Source organism: Phyllostomus hastatus, unplaced genomic scaffold (genome assembly GCF_019186645.2).
Source record: "Phyllostomus hastatus isolate PE091 unplaced genomic scaffold, TTU_PhHast_1.1 phas_contig_1029, whole genome shotgun sequence".
NCBI lineage: Eukaryota > Metazoa > Chordata > Mammalia > Chiroptera > Phyllostomidae > Phyllostomus > Phyllostomus hastatus.
Window position 1 is genome coordinate 28,372 of NW_025333506.1, and position 21,029 is coordinate 49,400.

General features: G+C 42.9%; 1 gene segment (V, D, J or C); it reads left to right on the forward strand.

The window, feature by feature from the left end:
• The first annotated feature begins 5,487 nt into the window (after positions 1 to 5,487).
• Positions 5,488 to 5,976, forward strand: LOC123815712. The segment is given in 2 exon segments: positions 5,488 to 5,573; positions 5,660 to 5,976. Coding segments are annotated over 2 exon segments (363 nt in total).
• The last annotated feature ends 15,053 nt before the right edge of the window (positions 5,977 to 21,029 follow it).

Consider the following 21,029-nt stretch of genomic DNA (forward strand, 5'->3'; position numbering starts at 1 on the left):
TTATGAAATCACAATCACAGGGGGACGGTCAAGCAGTTGTCATTTCATTGTGGAACCCACCGAGGGCCATGCTGGCTTCAGCATTTCAGAAATGGCTGGTTCACACCAGGTAAGGGGACTGGGTGTGGTTATTTTTCATTTGTGCCAAGACTCTGCTCATAGAAGGGTCATGGGTGGTTTCCCACCTGCATCATACTGGTGCAAATCTCTGGTTTCTATACAGATTTCCTCCATGTGTGCAGGAGCAGAGTGAGGGGTGAAATTTAACATGTCAAAGTCAAATATCAAAAACGACAGCCTGACTATTTATTCCACTGAACACCTAGTAAACATGAGTGAGAACATGGAGCTACCTTCCACCATGGGTAGAAAACAATTTTAGTCCCTAGAGAATGAGAATAATGTCTATATGTAAGCAATAAGGGGAAACTAATAAATTATATGGGTTTCTTAGTTCAAGGAATCAGGGTAGAACCTGTACACACTTCGAGGCTGACACTTGTTCTGAAGGACTTGGGTCCCCTTTCTACTTAAAAGATGAAAAGGTTCCGTAGGTTTACGGGCATGCTCAGTTTGGGGAGCTCTACTAGAGTAGCCTTCCAACAGGGTGGAATCATCATTTGATCCTTCCTTTGGCTTGTGTTTATGTTGCTCAAAAAACAACACAATAGAACCTGAGGCCCATGTGGCTGTTTTAGGAGTTGGGCCTTGGGAAAAGGTTCAGTCTTAGCGTGGAGCTCTCATGAATGGGATTAGGGACTTTATAACCAAGGACTGAGGAAGTGCCCTTGCCCCATCCACCCGCTGAGACTACAGCAAACAAAAGCCTTACAGGAAGTGGACTCTTCAAAGACATTATATTTGCCAGTTTTTGATTCCTGGAATGTCTGCCTTATGATCAATGATAGATAAATGTATGCTATTGGCCAAAGACTCCATCCATGGTAAGTATTTACAGCACCCAGAGTAGATTTGGACTTTAGTGTAACACGACCACCAGGTTTGATTCCCTGGAATTTTGCAGGTTTAGTTGCAGCAAAGTTTTGCATGAGTTTCCTTTCAATGATGTTCAAGGGCAGTTTTTCTCTGTTTTTTTTTTTTAATAGGAAAAATAGTCTTGTCGAAAGTCATGGGAGGATGTTAAATAGACATAATGAGAAGGCAGCGTTAGACTGGATATAATCCATGAACCCTGTTGTATATACTATATCAGCATGGAACGAGGCCCAGATTCCACTGAAGGTAAAAATCGCAAAGGCATAGTCCTTCCAACCATATGTCACAGTGACATGTCCAGTGTATGGTTGAATTTGTGTACATGAATGCACTTCATGTGTAGCATTGGCCAAGTGGGGCTGTGCACTTATGTAGGTTTGTTTCTTTTAACTAAGCACACCATTTTTCAAACATCTCAGAGATTTTATATAATAATGACAGTGTGCCATTGGATTATAGTAACTCCTACCTGAATGATTATTAATGTGCTGTGTGCACCTAAGTCACTTGATGTGATACTTGTTAAGCCACTGGGGAGGAGAGTAAAGAGTCTGAGCCCAAAGGGAGCCCTGAGCAGTCAAAATGCTCTACATGTGTTTGTTCCTTCTTCCCACTTGTTTTCTCCACAATGAGGGACTCTCAGTGCACAGATGAAAAATGGGCAGGGATTCTGTCTTGAAAGAAGAAGAGAGCAGGCCTTGCAGAGCCAAATGCCCTCATCCAGGGAGACTGATAATAGGGATGAACTTTTCTCTGTGTGTTGATACATAGACAATGTCAAAGGAAGAATTTATTCCAAGATGAAAACCATAAAACATTGTGAATGTGGAATATCACTGTAAATCATACTGTATTAAACTTTCAGATGATAGAACTCAGTAACAACAGTAACAACTCTACAGCACACAGTAACCAGCCTCTTATAAACCTCCCCACTGTCACAATGAGTGTGCTTTTCCCTCTAGTCAACTGGGGACCATTACCCAGGGACCTGACTTATTTGACATTAAGGGGGGAGTGTATGCAAATGGATATCACCACCTGCAGACAGACCTAGATTTATGGATGCCCCTGCTCCTTAGGGAGAGCAGTGGAACCCCCAGGTCTCTGCAGTTTGCATCCACTGCTACAGTTAACCCTGAGAAAGCACCATGAACTTTGAGCTGAGGTGGGCACTTGCCCTGATGCTTTTACATGGTAACATTACAGAGAAACTGGGTGAATGTGTGAGTGTATGAGTGTGTCCACTGTTGATGAAGATCTCTTGTCTGCAGGTGTCCAATGTGAGGGGCAGTTGGTGGAGTCTGGTGGGGGCCCAAGGCGGTCTGGAGTGTCTCTGAGACTCTCCTGCAAAGGTTCTGGGTCTACATTCAGTGGCTACTATATAAACTTGCTCTGCCAGACTACATGCAAGGGACTGTAGTGGATAGGGTTATTAGAAACAAAGCCAACAGTCACACAACAGAATATGCTGCATCTGTGAAAGGCAGATTCACCGTCTCAAGAAATGATTCCCAAAGCACTGCCTACCTGCAAATGAACAGCCTGAGAGCCAAGGACTCCACCCTGTTATTATTCTATGAAAGACATAGAGAGGGGAAGTTCCTGTGAGCCCAGACACAAGCCTCCCTGCATGTAGGGCTGTAAAAACCAGGGGGCACTCAGGGCCCACAGGTTCTGCAGACACAGGGCACAAGGAGGTTAACAAAGGCTGTATTTCATCTCTGGCATGGAGCTTCCTCTTCAACTGACATTCCACATGTAGGTCCCTAAGAAAGCATTCACCACAATGAGTCTAAAGTGGTTGGTTCACCTCTATCTACATGCATTGGCAGATGCATATTATCTCTGTCTTGGAATTTTTCCCTTAAAGTGCTCTGTTGTGATGGTTGGTTTCATGTTAGTTTGTCTAGATCACAAGGTGCCCAAACATTTGGCTGATAGTTATTCATGGGTCTGTCCAAACCTATTTACAGGTGATCTTACCTTTGAAATGGCTCAGAAAAGCAGATTGTTTGCCCCAGTGAGGATGGGCACCCTTCACTCCACTAAGGTACTGACTGAAACAGTTGAGGGAAAATTAACCCTTTTGTGTTTGTGCAATAGATTTTAGAGCTAGTACAGAGGTCTTTTTCTGCTCTGGATACCCTGGTCTTCAGCCTTCAACCAGGCTGACTGACAGCAGTGCCTCTCCTGAGTCTGCTGACTGAAACCACAGCTCATGGGCTTTGAGACATCTCATAGTCTGTACTAAGATCATCAATTCTATATAAATGTGCATTCAATCATACATCAGTGAACAAACAGGGGGATCACATTAATCCATGTCATGTTAAAATTTTCAGAGCTGTTACTTACCCTTCCACATGTACTAGACCTGTGAGGTTCATTACAAACATTTGAGGCTCATGAGTACTCAGGAAAGATAACTGAGGATGGATGGAGAAGAACTGCATGCCATCAGAGCTCACTGAGACAGCTTCAGCGGACAAAGCTGACAACACAGCACAGGGTCTGGGTCCTCAGTGACTGATCTCACAAGTGATTTTTATCCAACTTGATTTTTATCCAACTTGATTTTTCTCAATAGCAAACTGAAAATTGCCTTCATGTAGAAAAGCTCATGATGAACATTTACTGAAATGATAAATATTTATTCCACTCATAAGATTGCGGTTAATATTTTCTTAGCAAGAATGCTTTTTTGATGCAGGTTCCAATGTGAACATACATTATGACACCAAGATTGACATGGAGAGTAAATATGCAGTGACTTACGTGAGGTGTTGGCACACATAACTGACACATGCTTGTTAATCCACCACTGATCCATGGTCCTAAGAAAATGGGTGCTTTTCAGGGTTCTCTGTGGGATACACTTGTGACATTACTCAGACAGAGAGAACTGAAAGAAGATATTCTTGTCTGTCCCTGGAACTAAGGGGAAACTCAGTTCCTGCTGGGCGGCTGGATTTGGAGAATTCAGAGCCCACATGGAAACATCACCTAAGCTCACCCATGACCATACCTAGACAAAACCACTTTGGAAAGGGAGCCTGAGTAATGACATTGGTGTGTGATTCCTTACCTGTGAGACCTTGATCAGTGCAGGGATGTCCATGAGGGCTGAACTGAGCACCCAGTGCAGGAGGAAATGGTGGTTCCTGCAGTGACTCTCAGAGGCAGCTGTAGGTCACTGTGCATTGAATAATTGGTGTGAATGCAGGATTGTAGGGTCTGAGTTCCAGGAATCAGAAGGTCAGAAGAGAAGATAATTATCAGGATACAATATCAATAATAGACAAAACATTGGAGTGACCCTCACAGAGAAGATCTCACTAACCTAGAAAGTCACAATCAGGCCTAGAATCCATGTGGGTACACTGCCCATGTGCTAAACACAAGGAAGAAAGGAAACCTGCAGTGCATTAACTTGAAACTGATATGGCTCCGTGTGTCTCTGTGTGTTGGTGTGCAATTTATTGAGAATTAGAAGTGCAGTGAGTTAGAGTCACATGCAGGGATCCTCAGATAGGACTTTAAGGCAGAGGGACCTGAGCACTTCAGAGGCTCCCGATGTCCCTGAGAGCTTCTGAGCTCAGTGATGTTAGCTGTGTTAGTGCATCTGGCATCAGCAGGGAAGGGTTCCTGGGTGGCTTCATAGAATATGGGCCTGGAATTCCTGAAGAATTACTGGGGTTTAATAAGGCCACTTCTCATTGCAGAGATGTTGAAGCACTTGGTGTCCTTAAGGGAACATCCTGAAGTCAGGGCACAGCCTTCATTCTGGACAGCAGACTGGACTTGAGAGGTCCATGCCCTGTGAGCCAAGACATGACCCTCCCCAAAGAACAGGCTGTGCAGCAGGGGGTGCATGGGACCCACGAGCTCAGAGCTGCTGATCCAGGAGTAGGTGCAAAGAGAGCTGTGGGCATTTCCTGTGAGGGCCTGGTTCTTCCTCTTTCCATGGAAACGCCTAAAGTAAGAGGTGGTCACAGTGACTGTAAACATCCTATTCTATCAGCATTTACCAAACTCAACAAGATATGAGGACTACAGTAACAGGGTATTTCTAAGGCTTCTTTATACATGAGTAGTAAGAAATAGAAAATAGGGGTGGCTTTATTAGCACACTAATATAGCATTTTGGAGACACACACTGATCCAGCAATAAGACATTCATGTATGAAGGCCAGGACAGGTCCAAGTGGTCTGTGGGTAATCCAAAGGTGGTTCACAATGAGGAGCATGTCCTGTGTGGGACTGTTTCTCAGTGGGAGGAGCAATGTCAGTACAGAACTTAGGGACTGGGCAGGGTACACATTGTCCCTCTGATTCCCTTTGAATATGGTCCCCGTGTCTTCTATCATCTCTCAGCTGGAGACAAATATGCAAATATAGCATAACTGCCTCAAGAATATGCAAATGAGAAAAAGTAGACTAGGTTAAATGTGGGTCTATCTGGGCCCTGGGAGCATCACCCACAGCCACACCCTCCCCTACAGAAAACCTGACAGCACAGCCCCTCACCATGGACTGGAGCTGGAGAGCCCTCTTCCTGGTGGCAGTGGCTACAGGCAAGGGGTTCCTAAGTCCCTGTGTTGAAGAGGGGAACAGGGATGGACAAGGAGGATATCCACTCATTGATGTCTCCTCTCCACAGGTGTCCACTCCCAGGTGCAGCTGGTACAGTCTGGGGCTGAGGTGAGGAAGCCTGGGGCCTCAGTGAAGATCCCCTGCAAGGCTTCTGGATACACCTTCACCAGCTATAGTATGAACTGGGTACAGCAGGCCCCAGCAGGAGCTCTTCAATATGTGGGTTGGATCAACACAGAAACTGGGAAGCCCACATATGCTCAGGGCTTCTCAGAACGCTTTGTGTTCTCCATGGACGCCTCTGTCAGCACTGCCTATATGCAGATCAATGGCCTGAAGTCTGAGGACACAGCTGTGTATTACTGTGCAAGAGACACAGTGTGACAACCCACTTCCTGAGTGTGTCAAAAACCTTGAAGGGTGGGACAGCTGGGCTGGTCTGAAAAAAGGACAGGGTGATGAGCCTGCTGACTTCCTCACACACAATCAGGAACCTGAGAGGAGGGCTGATGCTGCCAGGGGCACATCAGGAACTCAGAGAGGGTTCCAGACACCGGATACACTGAGGGGAAGAGGCAGGGGAAGATGGTCGCAAGAGACACCCTGTCATTGAGTGTGACTGTGCAGGGAACTTCAGAACCTCCCCACTCTAAAAGTTATTCATAAAGACATTTTGGGGTCTTCCCTGCCTGGTCTCAGGAAGCTGTAACCCCCTGTGACTTAGGCTGAGTGAGAGACCTCTGAACCAAGAGCAACTAAGGAGACAAAACTTATTTCCCTGCCATGAATACTGCCTGTTCTTTGCCTGTCCTCCTAAGCTTGATCAGTTAGCCAATGATGGGTAAGATTTCCCATAGGAGGAATCATCAAAGACGGGCATGATCATGTGAAGGCCTCAGGGAAGAGACTTGGGGCTGTGGAAATGAAGGAGTGATGGACATCTACCCCTGCCCCCTCGGCTTTGTCAAAGTCTGAGTCCTTGTTCTTAGATGTGAGAAATCCAAGTCTCCTGGCTGCCTTTGTCTCCTCTGCCCGACTCAGGCCTGCAGGAATAGCAGGGGCCATGCAGTCCAGACCAGAGTTGGTAGACCCCTGGGGTAATCAGGCCTGGGACATAGAATATGCAAGGTCCTGTGAGATCTGCTTGCTAGAGGATGCTATTGAATTAGAATTTGAAAGCACAGGCAGGAAATGAGACTAGCCTTTTATGTCCTGTAGTGATAAAACCCCAAACTTTGCCCAGAATCCCAGTGGGAGTTCTGTCAGCACCTTTGACAGTTACCTATTCTTTTTTATCTTTTCTGCCAGACTGTGAATCCACAAACTGAGTCTGTATTCTTAATAAAAACCTACTGAGATGGGGGCTTGAGACGCTCTCCACTAAAGGGAGTAGCCTTCCATCCCTATTTCCCCACAGGACCTGGTTGTCTCTGTGTATGTTTTTCTCGTGTTTCGACGAACATCTGCGAGGGGGTGGGTGGATACTGCTGGCTGGTACCCACCACAAAGACACCATCAGGAAATCACTGGTCTAGATCAGGTTTGGGGGTCTGGACTGTAGTGGTGCCTAGCCCATTCTATGGCATTCCCTTATTTCTGATAAATAGAACTGTACTTGGGGAAATGTAAGTGCATTGATACCAAGGATGATTTTTATGTCCTTGACTGTGGCCAAACCCCACAGAGAAGACATTTTGGAAGTAAATTTGAGGGTTGACAAATGTTCCAGGTTCCAGTACAGTCTGTGCCGTCACAGTATTCTTGCAGTCCTCCCTCAGGGTGAGATCCAAAGGAAACTCCTCACCGGATATCACTACCCTGTGAGTGTCCCTGTTTTTAAGCAGTGCTGATGTATTTCAAAAAAAAATCAGATATCAGGGGAGGGACACACTTGACAGTGGGAGATCTCCATTCAGCTTGTACTATATTCCTATGGCAACTGAATCAATTACTCTACATTTGGTTTGCAATCTATGAAGTCTGGAGGTTGGCACATGAAATCCCTTTACTGGACTAAGATCAAGGTGGTGGAAGGACCACTATTTCTCCAGAGGCTCTATGGCAATGCTGTGGTCTAAAAACAACTATTACCCCAAATTTATATGTTGAAATCCTGATCCTCAAAGAGGATCGTATTAAGAGGTGAGGTTTTGGGAGGTGCTTAGGTCATGAGAGTGCCCCAGGAAGGGGGTTAGTGCCTTTCTCAATGAGCTCAGAGAGCTGGCTCATCCTCCCACAATGTGAAGACCCAGCAAGAGTTTGTCTTATATTAACCTAAAAGAGGGTCCTCTCCAGAAGGCACCATTCTGGTGTAATCAAATGCAGGTGCATCTGTCTGTCACTTCAAATGTCAATACTCAAGATAAAGGTGTTGATGTAAAGGTGTTGATGCCCAGGGGCTGGGAAGCTGGAAGATGAGGGTCTCTCTTTGCAGAGGTCATCATAACACTTCAGTGCAGGGAGGGGAGTTCATAAAGAAGGAGAGGGACGAGGAGAATGAAAAGATCATGGGAGACTGTGGGTGTGCTGGCAGTGACCTGTTAGACCAGACATGGACCTTTAATATCAGGGTCCTGGAATTGTTTGGTGCCAGCCAATGTCCTGTAGTTCAGTGATTGGTGTCACCCTGAATCATGGTCAAGGCCATTTCTTGTACAAGCAAGACTGGGAATGCTGGTGCTTGCAATTTGCTTACAAAGAAACCGTCAGTATGAATTTTACAAGTTTTTTTAGTGCATTTGATTCTAATTCCATTTAGTGGCAAGTCACACCAGTACAAAGTTTCCATGCCCTGTTTATCACCACTGTCAACTATTTCTCCATGTCTACGCAGACAGTGATGCTGTCTGATTCTTCTGGGGAATGAAAATCCTGAGCATATTTTAATCCAAAGTCTCATTAGTCAAAAGAAGATACATCTTTAGAGGTAGCTGTTGAACATATTCTGTTTTCCTTGTATGGGGAAGACAAGTCATAAAGAGCTTCAAAAAAAAGACACTCATTAAAAGAAAAATAATGGTTACACTTAAATTTAAAAATCCTCCTAATATGGAGGTGGTTCCTTGTGGAATTCATGAAAATAGACTAATCCAATTTCCAGGATTCTCAATGAGAGGAGCGTGGTGCTTCATATTTTGTTGGCACCAGGCAGCCTGTTGCTTGATTTAGGTGATGCTTGTTTCCATCTGAACTGAGGTGAGGTGTCAATGTAAGAACAACAAAAGGGGGTTGTTGTCATGGAAACTCCTGCTTGTTCTGCTAGTATGTAGTCTAAAAAATGATTATGTAAGACAGCTCTAGCTAGAAACTTCAGAGATTTCTGAATATTAGAAAATGAGTTGTCTGTTTTAGTAGCTATAATTGTTAAAATTGTGGAGAGATTCTGAAGTACTCACTTATGTGCAGCTGGTCCCCATCAGGGTAATAGAGTGTGTCATAGAAATATTCATTGTCTGGTATTTCTCCAGGGAAATCTCAGGCCTTTTGGGTGAATGTTGATTGATCACACTGTAGTCTAATGTATGCAAACTGTTTCACTTACTTGCTTGTAGATCTCAGGAGGGAACAGGTCTCCACTGTATGCCCCTGAACAGGAAAATGGCATCTGGAGTTGGAGGGCATATTCCAATGAGACCTGAGAGAAAGCTGTTCCCTTTCAGGAGAAAACGGTTCTTCTTGCTTCGGCAACTTACAGAACAAGACCAGTTCGACCAGAAGGATGGAGCATTCATGCCAATAAAGAAAGCAGTACGATAACTGTAATCTTTGAGTTGGCATTTTAATGGTTTTAGGTATGTTCCTTACTGCATTTGTCTTGTTACCCCTATTACCAAAACTGTTTTTGTTTAGTCAGTTTGGTGGTTGATACATAGTTCATGGGTGTCAGATGTATATTTGGATCCTGTGCGGAAATAATGATGGTTTGAGATGTGTCTATAGGAGCCCCAGGCCCTCACATCTATTATACTAGTCAATTAGCCAGTTCACTACCTGCTATGTGGCACTTTTTACTCAATTGTTCTCACATGCCTGCTGCCAGACACCTGAGATTTCTGTCTTGGTAGTCATCGACACCTGACCTATCTTTTTTTCTTTCTTTTACCATTCCTGAACTTTCATTCTTGCTGTGGTTTTGTCTTATTGCCTACACTATTTCCCATTCAAGAATTTTGCCTCTGAATCCTGTTAGAAAATAATGGCACTGGATGATCCCTACAATTGCAACTGCTTCATGCTGAAGAGGGATTCCATTATCCTTTAGAGCCTAGAGTGCATTGCTCTCCATCAGAGGGGAGATGAAGCCTGGGCACGGATGAAGGTGGAGATGTTGCCTGGAGGCTGTACTCCCTGAGTAGGAGTAGGGCTTGTACCATGGAGGAGTCAAACTGTGTGACTAATCTTATTATTGGAGAAGCCAGAAAATGTAGGATCCAGATTTTTTATAAGTTAAAAAAATTGAAGTCAACTCACTGAAGTAATTTAATGTGCATAATTCTGTGGCACAGAGTCTACTGGAACATAAGTTCTCTACATAGAATCACACACATTTTAGTCAAAAATTGAAGTTAAGACAAATCCATTCACAGTATTAAGTTCAGTCTCAATAAGCTCTGATAATTTGCTTAAATGTAACAGGAATGCAAATCAATTATATAATGTTTATTAGATGTGCTCTTATAAGAAGTTGACAGAATGAGATTTAATTCACCACATGAAGCAGTGAAGTCAAGCCACATGGTTGCTATTAGGTTTTACTTGCAGGACCATTAACTTTGAGTGAGTTCCTTAAGTTCTTGAGTCTTCCAAATTGTCCTGAGCTCTCCCATGTGATCTCCCAGGAAAGCAACTCTCAATCCTTGACTGGAAAGACTACCATGAACCTACTGAATTGGCAAAATACCAGGCCCTTTCTCCAAGTAGCTTGTATTGGTTTGCATGTCATTCCACAATCCTTAAAATCTTTTGCTGACATTGAGAGTCTGGGCAGATCTCTCAGACATGCCATTTGAGTCAAATTCTTGGTTAATAAAACCATATTTGGCAAATAGCTTTAGGTGTCCTATTATCATAAATCAGACCCCTGCTTGATTTATTCAAACAAATATATTACTAAGGAAATAATAATACCCATTAATTACTGTCTAAATTCTAGAGGGATCAAATAGGAGGAAAATATAAATTTCTTGATATTTCTTTTTAAAATATAATTTACCAACATGCTTTAGGAAAAACGCAAGTCTTCTTATGTCTGCAAAACAACATGATTAAAAATTAGCAATATACTCAGCAACTGTCACAAAACTACAATAATCTTCAGTTCCTTCTGTCCCATAATCAATGTTTCCATGCTGATTATTTGCCAGTATTTCTCTAAATCCAATTATTCCATAAAGTTCTAAGAATTTTTATTCATTTAAAAACATGATCTGAAAATTTACTCTCAGAAATATGGAAGTTAGAGTAAGCCATAGTCCTTTCCAGGGTTTTCTCTGAAGATGTAGCATATTTGTAAATTCATCAGGATTAAACAATGTTGGGCCCTAAATGACAGAAAGAGAATCTTGAAATGATCTGGTTATAGATCTGATTGCAAAGAGATTGATGAAGACATGAGCTTGTCTTTAACAACATTTTAAGATATTTTAAAATGAGAAATGAAAGTATATGAGAACTTTATAGACTCTCGGATACTTTAATTTAACCTCTAAGCATCCATTTTAATTACACAAATATATGTGTAAATATATATATGTGTGTGTGTGTGTGTGTGTGTGTGTGTAGAGCATAGTTATCATTCATTTATGTGACAAAACTTCCTATACACTATAAGAATATAAAATAGGCCTATCTTGCTCTAAATTTTGTCTTCATTTGAATAAAACTCAAATCCAGGTGGCATTCCAGGAACCCACTTGAATGTCCCAAAGCCACTTTTACATCATGAAAAGGTCCCTTAAAATTTAAGTACTGGGAATTTTGTCATATTTGATCAAAATGTCATATATCATTGTGAAAAAAATATAAATTATTGGATATTTACATTCACAAAGTAACAATAAAGGTATAAAACTAAATGGGGGCTAGCACAGCTTTACTTCTTATAATAATGAAGATGTGTATTTATGTAATCAAGTAGCTGATTAACATAATAAAAGACATAACTCTAAAACACATAAAACTATAAAATATTTTATTCTTACACAAAAGTAGAAGTTTTCCCTTTTAACAGTCTAAAGAAGAAGCAATGAAATTCTGTGTTAGCTGCTATTTATATTGAGTCATTTCCCTAATTGAATTTCTGATTCAGCTGCAATATATAATTATCTATCAGTATCTCTTTCTATGTACTTTCTTTAATTTTTATAAACTCTCTTTGGTGTACACAGTGTTTCTGCAACAGACACAGTTATTTTTTCAGATTTTATTTATTATTTTTAGACATAGATTGAGGGAAGGAGAGAGTGGGAGGGGAACATCAGTGTGTGGTTGTCTTTTGAGCACTCCCTCCTGGGGACCAGGCTCGCAACCCAGGAATGCACCCTGTCTGGGAATCAAACTGGCAGTCCTTTGGTTCTCAGGCCTGTGTTCAATCCACTGCACCATACCAGTCAGGGCAGACACAGTCTCTTTCAATTTGCTTTGTAAAATTCATTAAAAAACAACCGGCTTTGGAAGAAATTATTTTCTTCTATTTTTTCAAGTGTTTATATATCTCATGTCTTCTATTCCCAAATCTGCAATGCCTTTCCAATGTAATTATAATTCTTATTTCTCAGAAGCCATACCTTTACTGACAATTAAATTAAGTAATTGACATGCATTCAATTGATACATTTATAACTGTGGGGTGATCTCCATCTGCTAAGCTCTCCCAACAGCTGCAGATGAGAACAAGTCGTCCTGGACACCATATTGTTGTTCAAGCAGGAAAGGGAGTGATGATTCCCTTTAGTGAGGAATGCCCTGAGGCCTTCTCCCAAACAGCTTTTATTGGTAATGGTGTGTGTAGGTGTACACAGCATACACACATAGGTCCTCAATCAATGCCAAAGGGTTATGGCCATGCAAAATAGGTATTATCTATAGAAAACAATTGAAGGAACATAAAGATTTGTCATAGGGCAGGGTCTGTTAGTCATGCTGATGCCAGAGGGTCTTTAAGATATGTTTTGTGAGATAAGGAGTTACTCTATATGCTTGAACTTAAACATCCAGTTTATATCTGTAGAACTATAGAAAGCAAAGCAAGCTTCAAAGGATATAATGTATCTATTAGACCTGGTGTCCCGCGGGAACCCTGTGTTCTAGAGTCAGATCATGCCGGCCTCCAGTGTTTCCTGGTCTTCCTGTGAGACTTGCTGGCATCTTTCAAGACTTGCTCTTGGAGGCAACAGTCGCAGAAACCACACAGACTGGTTCCCAACATATGACCATTACATTACTTTTGCAAATGGAATTTTTTTCCATTTGAAAAGCATTCATATTGTCAAGAGATATGTTTCAAATGAATTACATGATATATTTGTTAACAAGTAAAAATCCACTTTCCAGTCTCTGTATCAAGATGCCTATTTAGCATAGGTTTGGTTGTCTTGTAATACTGTTTTGTTAAGCAACAACTGTACAAACATATAAGACAAGGTGAGAGATGTGAATACTAGTAAACCTGCTAGAACTCCAAGGCTCACTCCAAGAAACCATCAAAAGAAGGAGCCACAGATAGGTAAGACCCAACTACAACATGAGATCCCACAAAAACAGCAGAAAAGGCAACCCTGGAGCTTCCAGGCAAGGAGATCAAAGCGGCAACACCACAGACTCCCTACAGAACCCCTACAACAGAAGTTCATCTTACAAAGACAGCTGGCAAAGCATAGCATCTGGAATTGCAGGAACAAACAAAATACTTGCCTACAATCAGGGACAAAAAAAAAAAAAACAACCCTCAATTGAAATAAATTAAAGATTCCCAAGTAAAATGGCTAAATGAAATGGAAGCAAGTGAACTATTAAATACAGAATTCAAATGAATGGTCCTACAGATGCTCAAGGAACTCACAATGACAAGGAACTGAGTGGGAACAACGACTGTAGGGAAGATGAAATAGAAACTGTGAACAAGAACCAAGAAGAAGTGACAAATATACTATCTGAAATTTAAAAAAAAATGCATCAAAAGGAATTACAAGTAGGCTGCATGAAGTAGAGGACCGATTTAGTGAGCTTGAAAACAAGGTAGAAAGAAATACCCAAGTAAGGCAACTTCATGAAAAAAAAAACACTAAAAAAATACGAAGAAAGCTTAAGGAAACTCCAAGATAACATGAAACTCAACAGCATTCGAATCATAGGGACACCACAAGGAGAAGGAAAGGACCAAGGGATAGAAAACCTGTTTGAAAAAATAGTGACGGAAAATGCCCATAACCTGGAGAGAGGACATGTTATGCAAGTTCACGGAGCACAGAGGCCCCTATCAGTTGAGTCAAAAGAGGCTCACTCAAAGACACATCATAATTAAAATGACAAACTTCAAAGCAAGAGAAGAATTTTAAAGACAACAAGAGAGAAATAGGAAGTAACATACAAGGGAGGCCCAATAAGGCTAGCAGCTGAATCCTCAATGGAAAGGCTCCAACCCAGATGGGAATGGCAAAGAATATCCCAAGTAATGAAAAGCAGAGGCTTGAAACCAAGGCTACTCTATCCAGCAAGACTCTCAATTAAGATGGAAATCCAAATAAGAAGTTTCCTAGACAAAAATAAAATAAAATAAAATAAAATAAAATAAAATAAAATAAAATAAAATAAAATAAAATAAAATAAAATAAAATAAAATAATAAAATAATAAATAACATAAAATAAAATGTTCAAATAAAACGCCTCCTCCAAACCAGCTTTGCAAGAGATGCTAAGGGGACTGCTTTAAGAGGATGAAAAAAAAAAGAGTAAGAGAAGAACACAGATATGAAGGGGGGAAATAATTAAGTACATCTTAATAATGACCTTAAATGTAAATAGAGCAAAAGCTCTAATCAAAAGACATAGAACAGATGAATGGATAAGAAGATATCACCCACATATATAATTCCTACAAGAAATCCACCTCAGAACAAAAGACCTACACAGACTGAAAGTGAAGAGCTGGAAAAAAATATTCCCAACCAATGGACAGGAGAAATAAAGCTGGGGCAACAATACTTATATCAAAAAAAAAAAATAGACTTCAAAACAAAGGCCACAAAAAGAAACACAGAAGGGCACTTCACAATACTCAAATGAATAATTCATCAAGAATACATAAACATTATAAACAAATATACACCCAATGCAGAATGACCCAAATATATAAGGAATATCTTGGAGGATTTCAAGAAAGATATTGAGCACCCTGGCTGGCGTAGCTCAGTGGATTGAGTGCGGGCTGGGAACCAAAGTGTCCCAGGTTCCATTCCCAGCCAGGGTACATTCCTGGGTTGCAGGCCATAACCCCCAGCAACTGCACATTGATGTTTCTCTCTCTCTCTCTCTCTCTCCCTCCCTTCCTTCTCTCTCTAAAAATAAAAATAAATAAAATCCTTTTAAAAAAAGAAAGATATTGACAGCAACACACTTATACTAGGGGATTTAACACCTTAATGTCAACAATGGATAGATCTTCCAAACAAAACATCAACAAAAATATTGTGGCATTGAATAATGCCCTAGATCAAGTGGATTTAACTGATAGATGTAGAATCTTTCATTCCAAAGAATCAAAAAACATGGTCCTGTGGAAATGAGGGATTTCTCAGTACTCTCCTAGGTAGAAGTTACCTGTGACATTCCCCAGACAGTGCAAACCAAAACAGATGTTCTTGCCTTTCTGTTGATCTAAGTGAGAACTCAGTGCCTGCCAGGCTGATAGATTTGTAGGACAGAGTCCACATGAGGAGTATCACCATAGCTCTTCCATGACCTCCCATAGAAAAGGCCACCTTTGAAAGACAACCTTAGTAATGACCAATAGTGTGAGAGTTCTCACCTCTGATGCCTTGGTCAGTCTGGGAATGTCCATGAGGTTGAAACTGAGGCTCAGGTGCATGGGGAGACAGTAGTTTCTCCAACAACTGGAAGGTGCTGCTGGGAGTCTCTGAGCAGTGAGTCTGTCTCCATGTGGGGTGCTGCGGTCTGAGGTCCATAAAGCAGCTGATAGAAAGAAAGATAATCATCAGGATGGGGCATCCAGAAAGTACAAAATGACAGTGTGTCTCTCACTGAGCAGCCCAACACTAAGCCACTTACAAAGTCACACCCAGGCCTAAAATCCATGGGGGTGGACCCTGCCTATATGGTAGGAACAGGGGATAAGGGATACCTGGAGTTAATTACCTTGAAAATAACCACTGTGTGTGTGTGTGTGTGTGTGTGTGTGTGTGTGTGTGTGTGTGTGTGTGTGTGTGTGATTGAGCAGATGTGCAGTGAGATTAGGGCCACATGCAGGGATATGCAGATAAGACCTGCAAGCAGAGGAACTGGGGGGCATCAGAAGCCCCCAAAACTCCAGAGAGCTTCTGGACTCAGAGGTGTTGGCTGTTTCAGTGCATCTGGCAGCTCCAGGGAAGAGACCTTTTGGTGATTCATAGAGCACTGGATACGGGGCTGTCTACACAATCACTGGGATTTAGTACAAACGGTTCTCTGTGTCCAGAGATGTTGAAGCACATGATGTTCCTGAGGGAGCACCCTGAAGTCAGCATCCAGACCTGAGAGGACCATACTCTGTGAGCCCAGACAGGACCCTATCCTGCATGTCATAGGCTGGTTAGCAGGTTGCGTGTGGGGTCCATGACCTCAAGATTGTTGGCCCAGGGGCAGTTGCAGAAGGAGCTATAGGGGAATTTCTTCTGAGAACCTAGGGCTTCCTCGTCTGAAAACAAAACAAAACAAAACAAAACACCTATAATTAAATTGTGCATGAGGTGACTATAAACATCCCATTCCATCAGAGCATTTACAGACCCAATAGGACATGAGAACCATAGTCAATACGAGTATATCTAGGGCTTCTTTGCATCTGAATTGTAAGAAGCTGGGGGTATGAATTGTTTAATTAACTTACTAGGAGCAGAATTTGGGAGACACACTGGCCCAGCAATAAGTCATTCAAGTACCGAGGCCAGAATAATCCAGGCGGTCTCTGTGTCACTCAAAGGTGTGTTCTGAAGTAGGAGCATGTGCTGTGGGGACTTGTTCCTCAATGGGAGGAGCTATGCCTACACTGAGATAAGGGACCCGCGATGGGATGTATATCCAATAACACTGATTAGGACGTGCATCCTGACTCTCCCACTGATCATGGTCTCTGTGCCCTCTACCTTCTCCAAGTGGAGTCATATAATCATCAATGACACATTTTCCCTCATGACTATGCGAATGGGATGAGTTAGACTAGGTTAAATGTGGTTTTATGAGTTACCTCAGAGCATCACCCACAGCCACATCCTCCCCTCCAGACATCCTGATGGCACAGCACCTCACAATGGGCTGGAGCTGGGGAGTCCTGTTTCTGGTCACAGTGGCTACAGGTAAGGGACTCCTTTGTTTACGGGTTGAGGAAGGAACCAGGGACAGTCAAGCTACATTTCCACATACTCCTGTCTTCTTTCCACAGGTGTCCTCTCCCAGATGAGCTGGCATAGCCTGGGTCTGAGATGAGGAAGCCAGGGGCCTCAGTGAAGGTCTCCTGCAAGGCTTCTGGATAAACCTTCATCATATACTGGAGGCACTGAGTGTGACAGACCCCAGGGCAAGGTCTGGAGTGGATGTAGTCTATTCACCCTAAGAGCGGTGATGCACACTACACACAGAAGTTCCAGGGCAGAGTCACTGTAACTGCAGACAAGTCCATGAGCACATACTACATGGAGCTGAACAGTCTGAGAGCTGAGAACACGACCAGGTATTACTGTGTGAGAGATACAGTAAGAGGAAGTCAGAATGAGACCAAACTCAAAGCTCTTTGGGGGCGACAGGAGGACTGTCTGTAGTGTATGCTCATGTCCCAGGGACCACAGAGAACAAACACAGAGGCTGGTGCTGACCTGGTTGGGGATGGAAGGGACTTTCACTTGGGAGCAGGGATTTCCTCTCAAAACTCTCAGCTGAATCCAGGGACAATTCTTCCTTCTATGTAGCCCTCATTTCCCACATTGTCACTGCAGACAGCAGAGGAAGATGTGATGCTCTGTTTGCAGATGAGATTCAACCCTGTGCCTGGGACCTTTCCTTCACCATGTTCCTGTTTGTCTTTTTTCTTCCTTGACAATTAACGACCCTGAGTGCTCTTGTCTTCTTCATATTTGTAAACATTTCCCACAAAATGGGGTCCATCTCCGTCCAAGCCCCTGTGTGCTGAGCTCAGGCTCTCTGTCCCCAGACATGCACACAATGCTCTCACATGTCTCTTTCATTCTGACAGGCACACCTCACACCTATAAGAGTCACAATCTTCCCCCAGAACCTTCACCCCTCAGGTCTCTGTCCTCCCTAACACATGTTACCCTCTTGCCCCACACTTACTGAGTGGATGTGGAAACACACCCCGGAATCTGTTTCAGTGATCACAGTATCATTACTCTGATGTTCTTTGGTTTTGTTACCAAAAGGACCACATGATTCCATTTATGTCCCAGCTGGAGAATTCCTAATAATCTCCCCATGTCAACACCTCTAACTCAGACATCCCTAACTTAATCACAGCTGCAGAGTCCTGTCATATAAGAGAACACCCTTTGGTCCCAGCAGCAGGAATCTGGATGTTCCTGAGCATTCAGTTTCAGCCACCAAGGTTCCTTGAGTATCTGGCTCTCAGCTGCACTTCAGGAATCTGGGGACAGGCTTTCTTCCTGAGCTGTTTGAAGTTGTGTGGGGGAGTGTCCATGTGTGCACACACATGCTAATTTGTTAGCACATGTTTTGTGATTGTATGTTGTGTGGTATGAGTGCTCATGTGTGATTTAATCTCTGAGCCTCCCACAGCTCACAGAAAGACCACCCCACATGTCAGTGAGAACCAGGCCCTGAGGTGAGCACACCCTACTAAAAAGCCTGACTTTCCCTCTATGTCAGCTGGGCGTGACCCCAAGGTCAAGAATGTGTCTTAGACACAACATGATTAGAGACTGTCTCATTGATAGATACTAACTTCTCAGGGTCTCAGATAATGCATGTAAAAAGCCTGAAAGGTGAGGTGTCCCTTAATCAAGTGTCCTCTTTTCCCCAGCTGCACAAGTCAGGCTCAGGACTAGTGAATCCCAGAGCACAGCTGCAAGAATGGGGTGCATGGGAAGAGGGGTAGTGCACACCCAAACTTTCCTCACAGCAGAATCCAGGTACACATACTGGATCCTGCTCTCCCTGAGCTGTGCTCCATGACCACCAAGGGAATGTCCATAGGTTCGTTTACCATGAATATGGAACAACGCAGTGCCAGCCAGGATACCACAGTCCATCCTGACTGGGCGGCCATGGGGCTGTGCTCCAGAAGTTTCTCAGGGCACATGGATGCCTGGGGCCCATGTGGCGAGCAGATGATGAGAGAGGATGGGAAAAGGATTCTTGAATTAGCCTGCAATTCCTCTTCACATAGACCATCCCTCCTGTCCTGGTATTTAGATGCACATATGTTACTCTGTGTGTCCATGTGCCAGTTAACATGTGCATCTGTGTGTGGTTGAGTGCTACTGTGTGTTTACCTGCACATGCAATTTTGTGTGTTCTTTTGTTGTGTGCCTTCATGTATGCATAGTATTATGTGTGTTTCTAAGTGGTTTTATGCTCTTAGTACTGGCATGGCTGTTATGGAAAAGTAAAGACTTAATGTTTCTCTATAGCATTTCCTAAATTTCAACTAACTTCTCAGCTGCTGAATAATCCTGATGATGCATCTTAGTACACAGGTTGTTCCTTGGTGTCTTTTTATCTCTTCACTCATCAGTCTGGGCTCCACAGGCATCCTGCTGGTGATTTGTCTGTGTGCAGCTCTGCACCCATCTCTCAGGTGGGCATGGCTGCACATGGTGTCTGACTCCCTGTGTGCCCCTCCCTGTACCAGTTCCAGTTCCCATGGACCCTCCACCTGCTGACAGGCCTGATCAGGCTCAGAAATGGTTCACCTCACCCATCATTGTGGGATCCATATGGATCCCTGAAAGGGCTGTCAGCTCAGTGCTCCAAACACAGGATCCCCCACATCCATCCTTAGGAGTAGCCCCTTTCCTGCAGGAAGAAGTACTAACACCACAGTGGGGTGTGGGACTCTGAGGACTGGGATGTGCACCATTGATCTCCTTCAAGATTTACTCCTGGATGCAAAGGTGCCAAGCTTCACTGTGGGTGGTTTTACATTGGGATCGTGTTGGATCCTAGGGACAGTCGAGGAGATCTTAATGCCCTGCCCCTGATATTCAACAGGTCCCATCCTTGATCACGATGGTAATACAGGACACATGTTAAGCAAAAGATCTAATAGAAAGAAACAGATGACTTTGCTGCAATTATAAAGGAATTTCATATTGAACACTTCAGTGGGTTACAAAATGTGCACAGGGTGAACATATCTCCTATCAGAGTGACCGGTATCCTTCCTGTTCTCTTAGTACTTGACATGTACACACCCAGTAACACACAGTCACAAATAGTAACACACACATTTGTTTTTGAAAATTACATGCATTGACACACAAGTTGTGATACAAAACTAGTCATGCCATTGAACACCCTTCCCTCTAAAATGTGTCAAGGCTTTTTCTCCACTCATTAATGCATAGACCACCTAATGCCTAGGGCTGAAGGGTGCACTGCTAGAATCGCTACAACATGCACTTAATAGTCGACCTTAAGTAAATTATTTTATGATTACCTGCTAGAGTAGCGATTATTATAAACAAAATTACATGTTTGGAAGTGGTGTGGTATGAAGAATACATAAGTACATCTATAACTGAAAAGTATAACTATGAGCAACTTTGTAATTTTGCTCCAATGATTTTGGGATGCTATTCAGAAAGCTTATTCCAACTCACCTTTAGACACCAGGTAATAGCAGAGCAAATATCACCAACAACTCCTATGCCACCACAGAAAAGTGTAACTTCTGTTTCCATAACCACTGTTCAGCATGACAAACTTGCATTTTAATGTATAACTGTGTTTCCTAATAACCTTTATAAAGTCAGTAAAGTGCACAATTACATAACAGTCACATGAATGTGGAGTTTACTGTGGGATAAAATGTAGGAGAACCCCGTGGTATGCCTGGTGGCCCCACATGTCCCTCCCCCTCTGCTTCAGTCTCTGCTTCTCTTAGCAACGGAGTGAAGGTAAATGAGGACAGAAACAGAAACCTCACCACAGTGCAATGTAAATGCAGCATGCTGGTGGTGTCTGAGATGGA